This window comes from Osmia lignaria, chromosome 4, assembly GCF_051020975.1.
Source record: "Osmia lignaria lignaria isolate PbOS001 chromosome 4, iyOsmLign1, whole genome shotgun sequence".
NCBI lineage: Eukaryota > Metazoa > Arthropoda > Insecta > Hymenoptera > Megachilidae > Osmia > Osmia lignaria.
The window spans coordinates 5,072,852-5,095,330 of record NC_135035.1 but is presented as its reverse complement, the minus strand read 5'-3'; the positions used below and the strand labels follow the sequence as shown (position 1 = coordinate 5,095,330).

Sequence of the window (22,479 nt, the reverse complement as noted above, 5' to 3'; positions counted from 1 at the left end):
TCCTAATTTGCATAATATTAATGTTGGAAATAATTTAGAAAATAATAATATAATTTTTAATTATTGAGTATTATAAAATTAGATATATAACTGGGAAGTATGAATAATAAACAAATATCAAATCTATACATTTATAGGGTGTCCCAGTTTTTTTTCCACCAAACTTTATTAGCATATTCTACACATAAAGATAAGAAAATATGTTATATAAATAAAGCTCTTAAATTCCGTATTGAAAAATTATAATAAAAACGCGAATTGATAATGGACTAGTTTCTGATTCAATACCATAGAGAATAGAGAAATGGATCGTCAGTCTACCTTATAATCCCATTTTAAAATGTCGGTCATCATGAGTGTAGAACTGACATCTGCGAAAAATAGCAATATGTTCTTATACTGTGTCAACGAAACCATTTGATCGACCAATGACACGAATCTATTATTATTTTGTATTTTTGTTATAATTTTTTAACGAAGCATTTTAGAGTCTATATTTATTTTTTTCTTATTTTTAAGTATAGAATATGCTGATAAAGTTTGGCAGAAAATAACTGGAACATCCTGTATATGCGGTGCTTTTTCTATGAGGTCAGCCACTTTAATATATCCTTCAGTTGCGAACATATAAAAAATGTGTTGGATGCACTTGAAATAGTATCAAAGGTGAAATACACTGCAAAGAATATCTTTTTGCCAAGGTAATTCTTGTAAGAGTTTCTAAGGTCACCACTATTTTATTCCAGATAAGTGAACAATTTTTCTCTTCTATATTATAGCTAACAATAAAACGCATTTAGATATGTTAATAACATGACAAACAATTTCAATTTTTGCAGTTAAGGTCACTTCAAGATCGTGTCATTAACATCTCTGAATGCATTTTAATATCAGCTATAATATGCAGAAGAAAGAAAAAGATGTACAGTTATATGCAAAAGAATATCGGAGACGATGGAAATTTCGAAAAAAGAACCTTGGCAAGAAAAGATTCTTTGCAATGTAGATATTTGATATCATTCAAATTGCATGAAACATATTTCTGATATCCTTACAACTGAAGGAGATATTTTTAGGTGGACCACCCTGTATAGGAATACTTTAGATATAGAAAATTGCTAAAATCTGTGAAAAAGGAACTATTCTCGATTTAAATAGTAATTAACCCCTTTGACACTTTATGTGTTAATCATGCTAACGTATACAGTGACGTACTGAAATATCATACGATTTCCAAGGTTACTTAAGAAGTTTTAATTTGCGCGAAATTGTTCTAATTTATTGCGACAGGAAATAGAGACAGTGAAAAAGAATTGTGTACATTTCCATATTAATTATGTAAAAATGTAATACAAGTCTCAGTTCCTTTGCAACTAATATATATTTATAATGAAAATTTAAGTGAACTTATAATTGTACAAATCTTAATTTAAGCTTCGTTTTAACTGATTGACTTTATTTTTGTAGATTTATATAATTATAATAAGTGGCTTGAAAAGGATCTCGAAAAAGACTGAAATTAAGACCGGATTAAGGTTTCTGGGACTCGGAGCTATCAAACCTTCGGGGACCTACTTAGTTGATAAACTTGATTCAAAATAATATTTAATCTTAAAGAAAAAGAGCAATAGTAAAATAATCTCATTAAATATCTTTGACATAGTAAATGGAAGGCTTATAACACAGTCCTCTGCAAAATGGAGCCCGAAGCTATAACCCTTAGATCTCCCCTTTTGGTCTGCGACGTTGGCCGAAATGTAACATATGTATATGGTATACATGTATATGTCTATACATATATGTATAGACAAAATTTCTTTTTGCAGTTTTTGCCTGAATTGGCTACATTCCTTCAATTTTTTATCATGGGAATATCGCGCAAAGAATAAAATACAAATTATTGATCTCTTTATTATTTTTTAATTGTGCAATTATACATGTTTTAATGAATTTGAATTTTTATTTAGAAAAATATTTGATACATTTAACTTAATCAATTATAAAATGATATAATAGACACTCTGAAAATTAATTTTGATTTTTATGAAATTTTCTGCAAATCCACAATATTTGGAAAATTCGAACCACTTTTCAAATCTGCAGTGTGTCAATTCAAAATGCTGGAAACAGATGTGCCACTAAAAGATTAAATACAAGGATTAAATACTCACATAGTATGTAAATGGAAAATTTCCATTACAATTAGCTTAATTGTACGTCAAAAGGTTAACTATCCTATGATTTATTCTAGTTGAATGGTATCATATAATACAACAATGAATTAAATTGTGTTAAATTCCTGATCAACGGTGTATGTACAGAAGCTCACAAAAGTATTCGAACGACAACATCTGAAATTATTAACAAACAATGTACATATATTGTTTTTACATTTCTAAACTAATTCGACTTTTGAGAATATATGATGTGACGTGTTCCGGTAAAATAAGGTGCCAAAAAATCGGTTTTGACTTTTCTGTTTCCTTCTTTACAATGAGATTAACTGTATTTTATTAGAATCATTATTGACTTCATAATTGACAATTTGTAATTAAACATTGATTACCGCAGCATACCCACGAATCATGTAATTACAGTAAACTCTCGCTATATTGCCGGTTATGGTACTACGATAGCATGAACGCATTGTTACTGTGTGTGAAAATTTGTACGAAGGGAAACTTGTTCAATTGGCAGTATACATATAGAATAGCATTATAACGAGAGTCTACTGTATGTAGATTATTGGTGCCACCTTCAGCTTTAGATATATTAAAACTTTAATTAAACTTTAGATATATTATCAAGGATCTGATTCTTAGTAATTTTTCCTAATAATTTACTCGACAGTCTCTTATAGTTTTTGAGATATTTGAAGTTAAAGTTTAATTCGAAACGAACATTAGATGTGGACTGTATCACATAACCCAAGGACGCTCAGCAGGTACATACAGGATGGCCCAAAAGGAGCTTCAATTTTGATTTTAGCGCCATTTCTTTATTTTTATAGATATTCAAATCATATAGAGATTCAAATAAGTTATGTGTATGCAGAAAATTTCATGCACTTAAAAGTTACAAGTAATTAAAATTTCCGAGAATGGCGACTTTTCGTCTAACATAAGAACATAACTAGTTACGTTCTTATACCGCAGTTCACCAGAGTCCATAACTGCAAAAAGACCAGTTTTCGTTTTTCGCGCATCTCCAGTGCGCATCTTCGCCCTGATTGGCGATACTCCCAAACGAAGTGGAAAGCGATTGGCGGAGAGCTCGCTGCGTTCTCCCACCATCTTCCAACCTGCGCGTCGCAGTTATGGACTCTCGTGAACTGCGGTATAGATGAAAAGTCACGATTTTCAGAAATTTTAATTACTTGTAACTTCTCAGAGCATTGACCGATCTCGATGAAATTTTCAGCATACACATAACATACTTAAATTTACAAATGTCATATTTTAAATTTTCATTACAGGCTCAAATAAAAAAGTTAAAAAATTGCCTTTTACTATTTTTTTCCCGATTTCGACAAATTATAATTTTTTAAAACGACAAAAGCACATATCTTACAATTAGTGAATTAATTTGTATAACTTCTCGAGAAATCTCACGTCATTTGGTCCAATTTTAAATGAGGTATTCTGTTTTAAACGGTGAGCGAATAATTTTGTGGCCCACTGTATATATTGCATGACACTTTGGGATGATATCATTCATGGGTTTTCCAATTGATATAATATAGTAATAATCTGCCGGGAAAATTTATCTGCTCATGATAACTTAATTATTTTTTCTTCTTATGTTTGTCGTTTCACATCGCATCTACAGCTACGTAATTAGCAACGCTGCAGTTCATAGGCCTAATGATGGGCATTTGCATAATGGGTAGGGTTCAGGGTGGGCCTAGCTCCCACAAAAATGTGGACAGATCTCTTCAAGATTTTCAAATTTCGGAATTTCAGAATTTGAAAATTTGAAAATTTCAGAATTTCCAAACTTTTCAGAATTACTTAGCGCATTTTTAACGCAATTCACACAGGGTTAACGTATCAGTGTTTTGGAATACAAGTATCTGAATACTTTCGTGAATGACTATGTACAATCTTGAATCACTAAATTGATGTAAGATTTTATACCTTGAGTGTATCGTAAAGATTTGAATCACGTCACGCGAAATCTCTCACGTGCCGTGATATTTAATCATCTTGATAAGATCGGTGATAATGTAGGAAATAAAGAGAAGCTACTTGATTATCAATGGGTATTTCACGCGTAGTGTTAAATCAGTGCTCGTTGAAAGTGACTGACGATGAGATCTCTTCAATGGTATCGAAAACATGTGTAAATACATATTACGATGTAAGCATTTATTTTCGTTTCATAATATTTGATTTAAAAAGCGTGACAGAAATAACGAAATTGTATTTGTGAATCGAGAAGAATTATCACTGTGAATTGGAAATATTGATTTCTATACATTTAGCGTTCTTTTAATGATTGTTTTTAATTGCAAGTTTGACGTCGCATCAATTGCATACGAGTCGTTCATAGGCCAAAGTGATTAATTCCATTTTATGGATTTTTGAAATTTTGTCGAGAAAATAATTCTTACTTAATATTTTCTATATTTTATCAATTTTTCTACTTTTTTTTGTGAAGTGGATTTTACACACAGATGGTTCATATAGTGGGTATTAACGACGAGTGTACTAAATAAATGTAAGTACTGTTCGGAGATCGTAAGTTGCCGAGCACCGACAAACTGAACGACAGAGGGGCAAGGGGACTGTGCCATTGGCTCCACCTAATCCCCTCTACGAATCCTTAACTTGAGAAGTCAGCGGTCACATTATATAGGCGTAAAATTTCCATATTTGCGGGAGGTACATTTAACTATATAAACATGCGATTTTTTCTGGGCATTAATGGACTTTTTATAATACTTATTCTTTACAGCAGTTGTTATTATGCAAAATTTATGAAAGTGTAAAAACTCTCCTGTTTTCTTAATAATGTAAACCCTGAATCTACGTCTATGTCAATGCGTCCGAATCGTCGCTCGTTATCGCTTCATTTCATTCTGTTTCAATGTTTGTCCTTAGTGAAGTCCCGCAGAACGGCACAGTATTTTATTTGGTAATTATTTAGATTACGGACGGCAACTCCGATTTCGATGATTTTTAAATATGTTGTAGAAATCAACATTTTGAACAATTTTTGAGGAAACTTCCGAAAGGCCCCATCACCCCAGGACAACCAAATTTCGGATTTATAGTAATTGAGGGACGAGAAATCGAGTGAGACCATTTTCAGAACTGGCAAATAAACCGTTCTCGAGATATACGGGGTATTCTAAAAGTGCGGAAACCCCCTATTACCTCGATAAGAACGCATTTTCACGGAAAATGACTAACCTAACCTAGGTTAGAGTTAGGGTTAGGGTTAGGGTTAGGTTAGTCATTTTGCGTGGAAATGCGTTCTTATCAAGATAATAGGAGGTATCCGCACATTTAGAATACCCTGTATATCTCGAGAACGGTTTATTTGCCAGTTCTGAAAATGGTCTCATTCGATTTCTCGTCCCTCAATTACTATAAATCCGAAGTTTGGTTGTCCTAGGGTGATGGGGCCTTTCGGAAGTATACCCCAACTTTTTCCTATAGATATAACCGCCGCTCGACCTTAGTTTTCGAAATATTATCGAAAAACTGTCGAAACTAATACATTGAATTCTGCCTGTCGTGTGCGTCCGTGTCACATTTTACTTTTCTACTGTTTTTACAGACCGACACCAATATATATATACATATATAACGGGTAAGCTTAAATATCAAATTTAACTAATTTTAATGATTTTGAATCTCAGTTCGTGTGTCTGGTCGTTTAACGGCGACCAGAATATTGCTATAGCCTAACCTAACCTAATTCACTGATTAGGTAGATTAGATTGGGTTAGGTTAGGTGATATTAAATTCCCGGTTGCCATCTCAGTTCGTGTGTCTGGTCGTCTAACGGCGACCAGAATATTGCTATAGCCAAACCTAACCTAATTCACTGATTAGGTAGATTAGATTGGGTTAGGTTAGGTGATATTAAATTCCCGGTTGCCATCCTAGCTACGATACGTTGAAATCATGAATACAGAAGTACACAAGGTATATATTGGTTATCAGTCGTCGTGTTGTTGCCTGCAGAAACAGTAGAAAAGCGGCGATCCCATACTAATGCGTACCCACACGGATGGGCAGAATTCAATGTGTTAGTTTCAACAGTTTTTCGAAAATATCTCGAAAATTAAGGTCGAGCGGTGGTTATATGTATAGGTGTTTCTACAACATATTTAAAAATCATCAAAATTGAAGGTGCGTCCGTATTTCTAAATAATTACCTCCCATCCCTATGCAGCACCTCGACGATTTCAAATCATGAGCTGTCACTGATTACAAGTCATTATTAGTTGTTGTTAGGCGAAAATCGTAGATATTATTACTGAAAATCGAATGACTAATGTCATCTGCACGACTACTTTAGGGTTCACATGATAACTGTGTATGAAAGTGATTAATAGATGTCTTCAAAATTTCATAGCGATTAGAGAATCCAGATATTTGTACTGGGATGGTAAACATGTTTACTTACATACATTCACAGGTTCTCGACCGTGATTGCCTAATTGTGAGCCTAAGATTTTAATGGAAATAAATTTCAAGTTTAACTACAATTTTAGTAATCCTAGATTACTCCAAAATTATGTAATATACATCTCTGAACACACCGTAATACTAATTAATAAAAAAAAGATTATGCATTTGTATATGAAAAAAAACATCGTTGATCTTGAAACCACTAAAGAAAGTCTCTGGGAAAAAAATATTTTTTAGAATGTACATATTCATTTTTGTTACCATTCAAATTTGATCTACAATATTTTTTATTTTATCATAATTGATGATGCTCTGTTGACCTTTTATAAATAAGACTCCTTACTTATACAGAATAATCCATTTCTGTCCTGTACATAACACTATTTGGAATAACATTCTAAACACATTGATAAAATATATGAAATTCTACGTTTTGTAATTTCATTACAATTTTTAAAACTTATTTAAAAATAAGTTATATAACTTTTACAAAGTAACTAAAAATTTTCTTTATTATTAAAAACAACAGCGTTTTGTTTCATATAATTTTACGTTATAAAAAGAATCTCAATTAGTGGACTATACAATTTATTACTAAAAACAAACGTACCTGTTGGGTTATACATATATATGTATAAATTTGTTAAATAATTTAGATTTTTTAGAAGATTGTTTTTAACATAAAATGAATAAATTGTATAATATACTTCTTTTTTTATGTAACTTTATTTTTGTGAAAAACGACTTTGAAGATCTGCCACATGTACATGCATTAACTACAAGAACAGTTAGAATAATGATAATAATTACACAATCAGCTTAATTACTGTACACGTGTATGCACAGAATTTTTTAAGTCGTTTTTTTCAGAACATGTATGAACTAAAAATTTATTGCATTAGAGGAAACGGTAGTAATATAGATTGTTACTTATCATTTTGAGCTGTACAGAGTGTTCCATATAACTCAATATGGTAATACTTTGAAAATCACGTCATCCTGTAAATAACAATTTTCCTTATTAGAAAATTGCAAATAATTTCTTTATATTTTTATAAATTTTGTCAGAACCTAAGATGCTACTTAAAGAAATCTTTGATGCCATTAACTTTTTCTGTGTGTACAAGGGTGCGACACCCTCAGGGGCGAACTAGCCATCGGAAGTTCGGCAAAATTTGTGGTAGGTCGATAGGTATTTGGAGATTAATTAATTAAAATTAGGGCTTATCACGTCACTAATCTCCCGGTAAAAATTTAAGTCCCAGTCCGCCCCTGAAAATTAATAGAAGTTTCTTAATTTTTAATTTTTGTTATATCCGTCTTCTTCAAAATCGACAAAATTTTACAACGAAAATTTTGTCTCCACATTTAGCACTGAAAATGCATAGAATGTAATTACACCTCTGTATACAATTAATGTTAAATATTTGCACACAGAGAAAAGGTTAAAATAACACTGATACATCTTCGTTTTTCCTTAAAACAACATAGAACTATCATTTCAGTTCTGAATTTAAATTCATTTTTGACTCATCAGAATGTATGTTATTGCATTTAAAATAAACTTCGTTCAAGTGTTACGAGCAATAAGAATAATCGTGCTCGAAATGTTTAATAATTTCTCCGATTACATCTTAAGTTGACAATTTATGTTTTGAATTCTCCGCTCCGTCGTACTGTGGATTTGTTTAATCAACCATGAATTTTTATATTCTTTGTTTCAGAAACGTGATAATCACTCCACGCTGAACTTGATAAGGAACGAGGTGCAGTTTTAACCCTACCATTGAACTTTTCGAATACAACGAGCTTCGTGTGACGATAGAAACGAGTTGCTTGTGGATCAAAGTGCTGTTTAATACGATTAAGATTTGTTTTTCTCTATGAAAAGTGATAAATTGTGTGACAAGGAAGAGGAATAATATTTTTGTAACAAGTACAGTGCCAATCGAAGTTTTATTGGAATACATTAAAAATCTGAAAATTTTTAAAAATATCATATAAACGAGTGCAAAATAATATAAGTTGTTCCTTTTTAAAAAAAATTCAACGTTTAGTGTAAACGATACGTTTGGTGAAGGTGTTGTAATAATATATTATTATAAAAAATGCATTCCTCAAGGGCGAGATATTCGTTGATCAGGTACAGAAATGTGCTACACGTGTACAAAGTTGCTACGAGGAATTTTGGCACCGATGTCCAGTACAAACCCATCAGAAGCGTCCTCGTCGCTAATCGAGGTGAGTTTTATTTTATCCTTTTACTAGTCTATTGATATTATGTTCGCTAGCAGTATTCAATTGGAAATTTATCTTGCATAGACCACTTATTTTATTACACAGTAGGCTCGTTAAATTACCACGTGAACGATTTGACCTCTACACGAATTTTTAAGCATAGAGGGGCGACATGGACACTGCGGATGAATTGGCCACTTGAATTCTTAATAGTGCAAATGGAATTTTAATAACTAATATTATAATAACATTGTTTAAAAATATGAATTTTACAATCAGAGAAAAATAAAGTCAGTTGTTTTTAGTTCAAAAATGATATTAAATAGTAAAAATTCTAAGCTCCAAAAAGTTAAAATTAATATTTTTCTCCTTAATCAAAAAACTTATCGATAAGAAACAAAAGTTGAACAATTTCACTAAATGTCTGTCACATACTTCATCAATTTTCCAAGCATTAACCGTTATTTAGTTCCAATAAAAAAAAAGAAAGGCATTCAAGGGGGCTGAGACTTTTGTTATATTGCCGTGGACAGGGCAGTAGGAACAGAAAATTTTTTAAATTTTCAGTTGGAGGGGAAAAGGTATATAAAATTGTATCATTTTCGTAGGCCAGGTCTGGCCAAGTAGGGGAAAGCCACTCCTGAAACACATGTTCCGATTCCCCTTCCAACGCTGCTTCTTCAAGTAAGATGGGTCGGTTCCGACTACAGTAAAACCTGGATAAATGCAATGAAAGAATGCTTGGATAAGTGAAACATCGCTATCCCCTCCACTTGGGGGGATCCCCCTAAGCCGAACCGAGCCGCTCGGCGAGGAAACCGTGTAATATGATCCGACCGTAATATCGCTGTGACTAATACTAATTGAACGATAAACCTTTTTTATTTTTAACTTTTTCTTAACGAAACTTTTACTAACGCATTTGTGGGATTTTTCTGATTAAAATGACACCAAACATGATATAGTTTGAATTATATTTATAAACAATAGTAATAGAATAAACAACATAGAATTGACACCACGAGTGAATATAAATGATGTCGGCTGAATACAAAAGATGTGTACGGACACAGAATCGGCATGTCAGCTGAATACAAAACATGTGTACGGACACAGAATCGGCATGTCGGCTGAATATAAAACATGTGTACGAACGCAGAATCGACACCTCGCTTGGATAAATGCAACCACTGGGTCCCAATCTTGGTTGCATTTATCCAGGTTTTACTGTACCGACTCTCCGAGGAGACAGTATCGCCGCTAGGAAAGACGGAGAGACAGTAGTCGGAACTAGGAATGGACGATGTTCGAAAAAAATATCGATGTTAAAGTAATCGATTAGTTAAAAAATCGATAATTGAACATCGATGCTTTTTAAAAAATATCGAAGTATCGAATTCTTTTTTAATAGGGTTGATTTTGGAAACACCAGCCTGAGCACATTTCCTAGAACGTAGCCTAGAAAATGCATATACAGGTAAACAAAAAATATTACACTATATTTCTTATTTAAGTTTTATTAAAAAATATATTTAAATCAGAATCGTACATTTAATGTTAACTTCGAAGAATATTAATGAATTCCCCCCAAATAGTAATAGTATTTTGTGGGTTCTTGAGCTGTAAGTGCAACAGGGTTGACTTCGTGACCAGAAAAAAAGTTTTTATTAAATCTATAGGGAATTGGATATTCTAAAAATAGATATGCATAAGCAGCATAAACATCAAAATATTATGCGTACTTTATAAAAAGTCACTGTACCTGCAATAGCAAAACAGATGCAAAAGGATTGAGATGATAAAGAAAATTATAGATGGAGTATTTGGATAAGATAATTTTTTAAATCTAAGATCACAGAATCAGAATGAAGAACAATTAATAAGAGTTACAAGAATATAATAACACAAATATGTATGGCGTTCTTATTTAGTCGCGTTCCGAAATTCACTGCTAGTGCTGGAATCTAGTTACGTATTATAGATTTTCAGTGCTGGCAGTGAATTTCGGAACACGACTTATACCCAATGAACATTTCTCTGATTGAATAATGCGTGTCGCGTTATCATGCTGTTCAGTTTTCTCACAGAGATAAAAAATATTGATGTTATGTAAAAAAGTATCGATAATCGATTAATTAATTTACAGAAACATTGACAAAAATAATCGATTATTAGGAAAAAAATTATCGATATTTAATTAATCGAAACATATTGCCCATCCCTATTCGGAATCGTCCCGTCTTACTTAAAAGAGCAGCGTTGGAAGGGGAACCGGAACATGTGTTTCAGGAATGGTTTTCCCCTACTTGGCAGAGTCTGTCGTTAGAAGAGTAGCCTGAAAATCAAATTGCTTAGGAAGCACTATAACGAGAGTCCACTGTCTGCTGGAAGCAAAAGAGCCACCAGCCACTGCTCCCATTCTTACCGCTTCAGACTTCCCCTACCATCCAGCAGTGTCAGTAGTGGGGCAGCGATTTCTCGCAGTATGAATAGACGCTAAATCTGCTCTGCTAGGACTAGGAATAAGCGCCAAATATTGAAAGAGTTGGGAAACCGACTGGAAGAGTGGGGGGAGCCGAGCGCGAGCACCGTGGTAGGAGAACAAGCCACGAGTGGCCCGCGAGCCGCAGGTTAGACAGGTTTGTAGACCTTCTACTTACATTCGTATAATTCGAATAATACGTCAAATCTTTATCGCAAATTTAAAACTTCCTTTCTCAAAGTTCCTACTATCTATAGTAATTTAAAAGTGCAAGTAGATAAATCTGAAGATAATTTAACATTTATTTTCGAAAACAGAAAATTCGGTAATTATTTAGGAGTTTGCCCTCCTCACCGATTTTTGTGACCTTGAAATATGTTTTCAAGGTCACTTTTCCCTATATATGTTACCGCCGCTCGGCCTTAGTTTCCGAGATATTTGCAAAAATCTTTAGTTAAACTTAGATTACGAGTACACTGTATTCCAGGAAAAATGGAGACTGAATGGTGATTGAAAGAATGATTGAAGTAGTTTGAGGTTAGGGTTAGGGTTAGGGTTTTGTTTTTGATTTTTTCGCGTTATAATTACTCTTTATTTCACCTTTTATATATTGTATACCTGTTATTCATTTTGTGTTTCGTCAGAAATCGGAAACATTTCGGCCATCATGTCGAAAAATGCCATTATACGCTCGTTAACATCATGTTGACGTCGGAATAAAAACTTAGCTATATATCCCACGTAATGAGATGTACGAGTTCCATAACGAGAAATATTAGCTCTCGTATCACGGCTTGTACACTCTAAATCTAAACCTAACCTAAACCTAACCTAACCTAACCATAACCCTAACCCTAACCTCAAACCACTTCAATCACTCTTTCAACCACCATTCAGTCTCCATATTTCTCGGAATACAGTGTACTGGTGATATAAGTATACAGTTTTTTACGAATATCTCGGAAACTAAGACCGAGTGGCGGTAACATGTATAGGGAAAATTTGTTCAGAATGATAACCTTGACAACATATTTCGAGGTTACGAAAATCGGTGAGGATGGCAAACTTCTAAATAATTACCGAAAATTCGAGTTATAGAGAACTAATACATAATGTGTAACTTTACTGTGCGAGTTGTCGTTACGTTATTTTTTACATTATACTACAAGTTGATTTTTATATATTTTAAAGTAGATATATAAAATAAATAAAAAATTACCATGTTATAAAATGATAGAAGGTCTTACAACCAGAATAATAAATGAGTTTTTGAATAAACTTTTACACCTTTCAAATATGTTCTAAACTTTTCGATTTTTTTTCCAATGATAGCCAGCGTTGTTATTAACGAATTATAATATGAAAAGACGTAATATTTTACAAACAGAATTAGGTTAAAGATAGTTTGTTTTACAGGTTTACACAAGATGTTATATAAAAATCTGTATTGTGACATTGGTTTTGCTCGTCGCTCTATTTCTAAAAATAATAAATCACTGCTACATTTCTGACTCAAAAACCTTCAACGTGATCGATACTCCAAATACATACAGGATTGGGAGAAAGTATTGGCACACCGTTTAAAACAGAATACCTCATTCAAAATTGGACCAAATGAATTGAGGTTTTTTGAGAAGTTATACAAATCAATTTACTGAGATATGTGCTTTCGTCGTTTTAAAAAATTACAATTTGTTGAAATTGTGAAATCTTAATTTGTATAACTTCTTAAAAAACCTCAAGTCATTTGATCCAATTTTAAATGAGGTATTCTGTTTTAAATAGTGACCGCATACTTTTCCGAGCTACTGTATACATATATAATAAAACCTCATTAGAACTTTGTGTTTTTGTTAAGCTAAAAAACAAATATCATTTTAAGTGTCAACGATGCAATTTCATACGATACAAGCTATATTTCTTAATAGATTGAACCTCAAACATTTATATAATAAAATAAAGATACAGTAAACTGTACAATGATCTCGGATTTTAGTTTCATATGTTCGCATACAAAAACATGCTAAAAAATCGATATTTTTACCTTTTCGAATGAGAATACGCCCTTAAGAGGAATTTTATTTTGTCCTTTTATTTGGTAATAGACAATATTAGGAGTTAGAGTCTATAATTAAAACAAGTTTTCGGGTGCTATAAATAGGTGAATAATGCTTACGAAGTAGCTCCTCTGTAAAATCACGTTTTTAAACACTCATGTTTCTTTTTCTCAGTACCCGTTCGACCGATCAAGTTGATCATTTGTGCCACATACGTACATGTACAGTGCACCGATGAGATGTTGCGGAGGCTAAGGAGTGAATCCTCCTCGGTCTGTTCCGCCTAGTCTCAACGTCGTTACGCACCCACACCACCTGACTTTGTGGTGTGCAAGCGGCGGATTTAGTATGTGTGAGCGTTTCGACCAATAACGCGCGACGGTCTAGAATGCGTGTGCATTAGGCGTGACTAGAAACCTCTGACCAATCGTACCCGCATTCCTTAGCCCCGCAACATCTCATCGGTGCACTGTACATGTACATCTGAGGAAGAAATACTATTATTGTTCATAACAGCCAAAATAATGGGTTTACGTAAAAAATGTGTATAACCTTTTTTATAGAGCCTTTTATAAGCTTCATTTTCTGTCTGAAACTTTTTTCTCTAAAATCAGTATTTTCGGAGATATTTAGTAACAACTGTCAAAACTTTGAAGGAGGCTGGGGGGCAAGCGAGGCTTTGTCGTCAAAAATCCTTTTAGGGACTCTCTTTTCTAATCAAGGATAAGCTTTGGCAAAAATTTCAAAGAAATCGGAGGGTTGTCGCTTTTGGAACTTTATTCGTTTAGGAAATACAGTTCTTTCAATTGTATTAAAGTATAATAATAACCAATGATATGTATATTACGTTTGTAATAAATGCTCGAAAATTGAACCATGTAGTAAAATCTTTCTAATTGTCCGTTTGTTGCTCTGCTGACAGTGTCCGTCGGTTTCGTCCTACGCCTATGTATTTCTCACCCGACGCCTATGTTCTGTTCGTTCAAGGGAACATCCCCAATGCGAATTTTTTTTTATAGTCCAAATTATGTCATGTTTGGTCTCGTTTTATAATCAGCAAAATTGTACCAATATGTTGAAACAATTTGCATCCAGAAAAGTCTAAAAATAAGAAAGTTAAACTGTTGTTAATTTCTCAGCTGCTATGGCTCTCATGCTGTCCTCTTTTACAACTTGTCGCTGGGGATCAAAAGTAGCCGCGAAGCTCGAGAAATAGTGTCTATCCTGCCCACATTGTCCATTTTCGCTTTTCAGCTTACGGACAACTAGAGAAATTTTACTGTACTTCAATACGCTTTGCAACTGGTGTCTTAAGATTACGTGTTGTTTTTCTAAGCTTCCAAACTTTTGGTCAATAATGTACATCACGTCTATAATAGTTTCAAAGTATCTTATATAGCTAATCTTCGTTCTGGATTTTCTAATTTAGTATCAACGATATAAGCAAATTGTCTAAAAGTAGTTTCTCAATAGTAGACGACATTGACCTCACAAACTCTGACGAGGTGCTTGCTATAGAACACGATTATTCAGTTCACGACCTTTGGCAGCAACTCCCCAGAGACGTAAATTGCAAGACCAACATGATCGACTAACGAATGATAACGCGAAACGTTGCAGTACGTGCTCCATGTAGGAGGTATTGTGTCTGCCTGCGATAACGTTGTTCGTTAATACTGGGTCAATACCATAACACAACGTCACAGTGTAATATTTTCGTAATCCTGTTTTCATCACAATCTTTGTTTACATCTTCGATTATACGAACAATTTTTGAAGATTGAGAAAGAATTTAGGAATGTTGTTTACTTGTTTGCTGTCCCAGATATCCTATTTGGTTTTTCAATTCTATAAACATGTACAATACGGGGTAAATGTTTACAATTAGGGCGCCAACGAGAAATCAATTGAAAAGAGGTAAATTCTATATATTTTTGCCCCCCGACTCTAAAACTGTTGATAAAATTTGCGAGTCACTTGTATTTACTAACAAGGAGAACTACCCAAGTGTTACACTCACTTATTAATGAAACTTTGCCAGCTTGTAGAGCTCGTCGAGCTGAACAGGTCTATACCCCCTTTTGGGGACAGACGGCTAATTGTTTAAAAAATATTAACAATTACAGTTAGTTACTCCTTACATTCTGAAGTATGACAAACTTACACATATAATTTGCAATCTAGAGATCCATGGTTCAAATCCTTGATTCCCAACATTTTTTTTTTTTTTTTTAATGATAATTTGTCTCTTTTTGAATAACTATTACATAAAAATTATCATTATAATAAAAAAAAAAAAAAACAACAGGAACCCAGGATTTGAACCGAGGTCCTTTAGATTACGAGTCATGTTTTTAACCACGGAGTACATCCGTGACTTGCAAGTTAAAGGTCCTCGGTTCAAATCCTTAGTTCCCAAAAAAAATTTTTTTTTTATGATAATTTTTATGTAATAGTTATTCAAAAAGAGACAAATTATCATTTAAAAAAAAGAAAAAATGTTGGGAATCAAGGATTTGAACCATGGATCTCTAGATTGCGAGTTGTATGTGTGAGTCTGTCATACATCTCAATGTAAGTAGTAACTAACTTTAATTATTAATATCTTTTAAACAATTAGTCGTCTGCCCACAAAACGGGGTATAGGCGTGTTCAGCTCGACGAGCTCTACAAGCTGGCAAAGTTTCATTAATAAGTGAGTGTAACACTTGGATAGTTCCCCTTGTAAGATATTATGGTAAATATTGACATAAAATCATTATTTTCAAAAGTTAATGACTTTGTGGAGTGGACAATACTTTTAAAGCGTGTCACTAACCTACATAGGTTAGGTTAAGTTATCAGAAAAAATATAACTTACCTCCGGCAAAAACTTGACCAGTCAATAATAGTCTTCTTGCTCAGTTCTAATTCCTGTTCATAGAATGCACAGCGCGGAGGACGCATCATGAGAAAATATCCAATAAAACGGGCAATCGACGTAATATCAAGATTAGAATTGGCTAGTCACGTACCATTTTTAACACTTCGTTTAAATTCACACTTTGAAGTTATTTTTTTCAAGGAGACTATTGTTGACTGGTCAAGTTTTTGCCGTGAGGTAAGTTATATTTTTTCTGATAACCTAATCTAACCTATGTGTCTTAAAAAATGAATGAAGACAAAATATATCTTAATTTGCACCCAAAGGTTTCGGCTAGTGCGTTCTGATCGTGGTTTCAATCAGAACACTCTTTTAATGACCTAAAAATATATCAGGAATATCCGGAGCGGGCGGTTTAAAAGTATAAAAATGAATACCTAAATTCACTAAACTGTGGGTGCTTTCCAAAACAAGATATACTCTTTATTTTAACTGGTCGTACATGTTGACGGTTAGAACAAGAATGTTCTGCCATCCCAAAAATCCTCGATGATGAGGACGCTTTCAACAGTATACAGGGTGTTCGACAACAGGTGGGAGATTTTTTAAGGGGTGATTCTAGAAATCAAAATAAGACGAAAATCAAGAATGACTTAAAGTAAAAAGCGCCTAAAACCTGCAATCTGCCCAGCACTGACGGCTGAACGTCGGGTCAGCAGGGAACCAAGAAGAGAAAGCCGAATACTGCAGTACCCCTGCTGACCTGACGTTCAGTCGTCGGTGCTGGGCAGATTGCAGGTTTCAGGCGCTTTTTACTCGAATTTTTAAACTTTAATTACTGGGAAACAAAGCCGTAAACGATATTTCATCATTTTTGATTTTCGTCTTATTTTGATCCCTAGAATCACCCCTTAAAAAATCTCCCACCTGTTGTCGAACACCCTGTATGTACCCTTTTGTTTATGACACCTCCAAAGGGGAAACGATCTAACTATTTACGAATCTAACTATTTCGAATTTTCTAACAAATACTTGAATTCCGCTGCTGTATTTTGTCGATCTTTTTTCATCTACTTTAGACGCTTGTATTACTAGATATCAACATAATTTCATCGGAACACAACTGCGCATTGAATTTTTCTCTTTCAAGTGAGACCACTCCCAGTCCAAAATCTTCTCATGTAACGACGAAAAGTGTATTCCCGTAAACCCCTTTTTAGGCCCGTTTTTGCTGGTAATATCACCTCGCTGTATTACCTGTGTCTACCCCCTTGGATTCATTTGAAAGTAAATTTGTTGATTCGATTTAGTGCCAAGTGAATACACTATGTCAATTTTTTATTCATAGCTACTACTGTTCAAAGTTGAATAAGTTGATGATTAGTTATCTCAAAAAACACTTATAAGAATATCTAATTTAAAAAGTGTAAAATGAAAAAAATAGATGAATAATAGTATTTATCAGTTATAAAGGCAAGAGAAAATGAATGAGCTTTATTTAAGCAATACAAAGACAGATAATGATGTATCACGCGCATGATTACGTGCCTATTGCTGATAAGTAGAGAATCTCATTAACATCCCTATTAATTAAGTGGGTCTCGTTCATTGCATGAGTTTGTTGTTTAAAATAGCACACTTTTATCGTAATAAATAGTAGAGTTCGTGACTTCGTCCAGTAAACTGAGATAAAAGACAACAGATTTCGTAAATCATTATTAAAATGCTTTTCTATTAGCCAAAGTTTGCTATTACAATAATTTTGAAACATTCTATAAAGGAAACGATAGATCTTTTTTATATCTTTGCACGATATTTGTTTTATAAAATTCAAAATTTGTATTGATTTTTTGTTATTTCAAAACTATTAAATTATAATACTGCTGGAATTAACATTTTTTGTTTCATAAATTGCTATTTTTATTTCTCAAGTAATTTGTGAACAATGTTATATAACACTTTTTATTTTTTACAATTAATGTCATTTTTTCATTTTTATAAAAATATGGATAAATCTACAAAAAACGTCTACGCTTTTCATCAAATTAAAGATACCCCTTTACCCTCTTTTAGACTTCTTAAACGTGAAATTTTGAAAAATCTTTAATATACTTTTTAAAGATTTTGAAAAGGCAAGTATATGCCAAGGAAGAATGTTTTAATTCAATAAACACTGGAGACATTCGTTCCAAATATAGATTCATCTTTGTAGGGGTTGATTCAAGCAGAATCTTGAATTATATTATCAAGCAATTGTATGGGCAATCTTTTCAAGTAAAAATCAAATCAGTAAATCATCGAAGAATATGTGAATATTATTCCCGAATTTTATGTATTTAAATCCAGGAATTCAAGCTAGGCTATGATGAATCAATCAATCACAAAATTTGTTTTTACACACAATACCTGCACCCACGATATAATACCTGCAGTCAATTATGAAAGTTTAACTAATTATTGAAATCTCAACTGTTAATGAAAACAGTAATAAAAATATTCCGCCAATTATCTATAAATATTTTTAACTGTACTGAACAGAATAAACTTATAGAATTGAAAACAGTATCTACTTTTTTATAATATTATACCTACTTGTTAAATTAACAGTGTCATTCGCTTCAGAATATTCTGATTGGTGTCAATCTAGAAGTAATACACAAATTTTAGTCTGATTTATTGATTGCTGTAACTGACAACCACTTTGCGTTAACCCTCGAATGACAAAACCGGGTCAATGCCAATAATGATCCAGACATTTGAAATATTTTATACGATGACATTTTGATTGTCAGACGTGAGTCTTAAACGAAAAATACGATTAAAAGGCAAAAGACAAAAAAAGATTAAAAGAAACAATACCAAATTTATAATAAATAATGAAAATGAAAGAAAAAGTAGGTATCCAACTTCAGCATTAAAGAATTTACAATATCAATACAACTTTTGTATAGTCATTTATATCGAACTTTAAATTTACCATTGATAAATGTTATTTTGCAGTACTTTTACAATCTCAAAATGTGTCACATTTTTTATATTTCAACGTGAGTTACCTAATATGCAATAATTAATATTTGCAATTAGTAATTAATAATCTAATAATTAATTGATCCAGTAACAACTTATAGTAATTAAAATTATCATGGTATAGATATGTGCAAATAAACAAGATTTCTTTGGCTCTTATTATATAGGGTGCTTTTACTTAAAACAATCCACCTAAATATCTTCTCCATGTGTTATAATACCAAAAATATGTTTTACGTAATTTTAATTGTTTCACAAAGTAGATAAGATTTGTTTATAATTGTTACATTGTAGTGATTTTTTCAAAGTTATCCATATTTTTTTACGCTAATGCAAATTAGATGAAATATTTTAAACTAAATACTCTATATATTAACATATAATTTTTATTGTACGTTGTAGAGGAGATTGAAACACACACTATAATTTTTTTAAATAGCCTTGAGCAAGAAACTAAATTGTATTTATTATAATATTTAGTTTGGTGTGATTTGATGCGCCGATATATGTATGTATAAATGTATGGAAGAAACTCACAATTGTTAGCTGCTCCTCCTAATCTTAATATATTATCTAAATAGTAATGAATAGTAATGAATATAATTAGAACGTGATTAATCACGAACTTAGGTGAAAAACTTCAATTTTCGCTAATTTTAATTACTTTCAACTTCTAATTGTAAGAACGTTGACCAATTTCGATGAAATTTTCAGCGTGTATTTACATATACAGGGTGTTCGACAACAGGTGGGCAAAATTTTAAGGGGTGATTCTAGGGATCAAAATAAGACGAAAATCAAGAATAACGAAATAGTGTTTACGGCTTTGTTTTCCAATAATTAACGTTTAAAAATTCGAGTAAAAAGCGTCTGAAACCTGCAATCCGCCCAGCACCGACGACTGAACGTCAGGTCAGCAGGGGTCGGTACAGTCATAACCAAGAATCGAAGCCGAATGCCGCAGTACCGAGAAACAGAATAGCACGAGGTAAGTTTCTACTATTCAACGATTCTTGGTTATGGCTGTACCTTCCCCTGCTGACCTGACGTTCAGTCGTCGGTGCTGGGCGGATTGCAGGTTTCAGGCGCTTTTTATTCGAATTTTTAAACGTTAATTACTGGAAAACAAAACTGCAAACGCTATTTCATTATTCTTGATTTTCGTCTTATTTTGATTCCTAGAATCACCCCTTAAAATTTTGCTCACCTGTTGTCGAACACCCTGTATAACTTACTTAAATTTACAAAAGGTATGTAGTGGAGTCCGATTATTGCGACATTACTTATAACAATAGAGCGCATATTACATCCTATTACAAATTATCATGGATTTCATTTCATTTTCATATAGCAACGAAATTTCTCTGTCCCTTGAATGTCGTTATAAACTGACTTCACTATATTTTAAATAATCATTATAGGCTCAAATAAAAAAGTTGTAAATAGTATCCTTCACTATTTTTTCCGCAATTTCAATCAATTACATTTTATGCAATATAGCGAAAGCGCATCATCCGGTAAGTTCATTTTTATAGCTTCTCAAAAAATCTCAAGTCATTTGGTCCAATTTAAAAAAAATTATTTTGATTTAAGTAATAGCCTACTATTTTTTTCTACCACTGTATATTTATAAATTTATGGGAAATTCCCTTGTTTTAAATCAAACATTATCGATGCACCATTATCGACGCCTCTTTTGACCCCTGATGGAGCAACTTATTGTTAATTGCTATACTGGCGAACTGTCTGGAATACTCTCCTGTTGAGTATCGTATAAGTATACCCACAAGCACTAAACATTATTAAGTCAAGTAACTGAGTTTATTTTATGTAGAATGATATGGGTGAATGAGGGATTCGGAGATGGCAGAAAAATCACACCGAGTACACAGTCTATGTCCTTAATAATTCGATCGCCCTCGATCCTGCTTCGTACAAATCTCAGTCAAACCATATCTTTTTCCGCTCGCGTTCAGGGTTTTAACGCTACCCGATAATAGGCGTTTCTCGCCTCCGCCAATTAGATGTTCCTAAGGAAAATATACGCCCTGGACATCTCTCTTCCAATATAGGTTCTAGAGGGGAAATTCGCACCTAAGCGCGTTGGCCCTTGCATTTCGCCACGGAGACCAGGTTTATGGTGCGGCTACTCCAGACCCTCGGATGGTCAAAATTGAAATACTCTGTCGTGACTGAAAATTAGTTTCCGAACTTCGAAAAAAAATAGCCGACATCATATCCAAGCCGACATCATATCTGACTGCTAGCACCAATAACACTTTATTGCCTACATTTACGTATTTCTTGTAGCATGATTTTAATGAAATCCATATTTGAAATCAGTACATTGAAATCTTATTTTATTTTGTCGCCACGGAAACATTGATCAGAGTATTTCAAAGTTAATATGTAGAATTGTCAGTATAGTTTAAAGGATCAGCAAGAGACACTAGCACTTCTAGCGGAATTACAGTGAAACACGAAAGAGTAATTCACATTTTTCGGGCACAATTTTAAGATAATCGTGTGATTATTATGATATTCATACTCAGGAGAGGTATATCTATCGACGTACAGAATCCTTTTTTGGAAAAATGATAAACAACATTTTTTTCTATGTACAAGAACGCATTTTGTATAAGGTTCTGAAATCCAAATTGCAAAATCGGGCTCTGTATACCTGTTACATCCATATAAAATCCCTTTCCCGTCGCATTTCCGTAATTTCGCATAGGGCAATAGCCGGTAAGGCATCCGCCGACTCGATAGTTCGCGACTATGCAAGCGCGCGTCAGCAAATTCTTGAAGGCGCATCGATGTCACAACAGGACTGACTTAGTTTGGCTCGGCGACGCCCTACCTGAAGCGTATAAAAACCCATAGACGAGCCCTACGGTCAGCTTTTTTTTAGTAACCGTTATTCGCCGCTGAAGACAGTGTCGGTATCGCGCTCGGCCAACGTTCAGTGTAGGACCACCGCGAACCACCCACAGTTTCTTCCACCGAGCGGATTCGAGTTATAATCATCAGGAACACGCGTCGCCCAGCCAAACGAGCCACTGGAGTGAGTGAGTACAAACCAGACAAAACATCGGAACTGTAAGTGAATACTTATAAAATATATTGAGAAACAAGCGCGATCTAGTTGAGGTCACTACTCCCTTTCCT

The 22,479-nt window shown here is 33.4% G+C and overlaps 1 protein-coding gene across 2 annotated transcripts in view; it reads left to right on the top strand.

Moving 5' to 3' along the window:
* PCB (Pyruvate carboxylase) overlaps positions 1-22,479 on the top strand; it is a 111,352-nt gene that overhangs the window by 48,754 nt on the left and 40,119 nt on the right. For both annotated transcript variants that reach the window (XM_034322777.2, XM_034322776.2), the window contains exon 2: positions 8,369-8,885. In XM_034322777.2, the coding sequence (XP_034178668.1) occupies positions 8,753-8,885 (133 nt within the window). In that variant the 5' untranslated portion in view covers positions 8,369-8,752. The remainder of the gene's footprint in view (positions 1-8,368; positions 8,886-22,479) is intronic.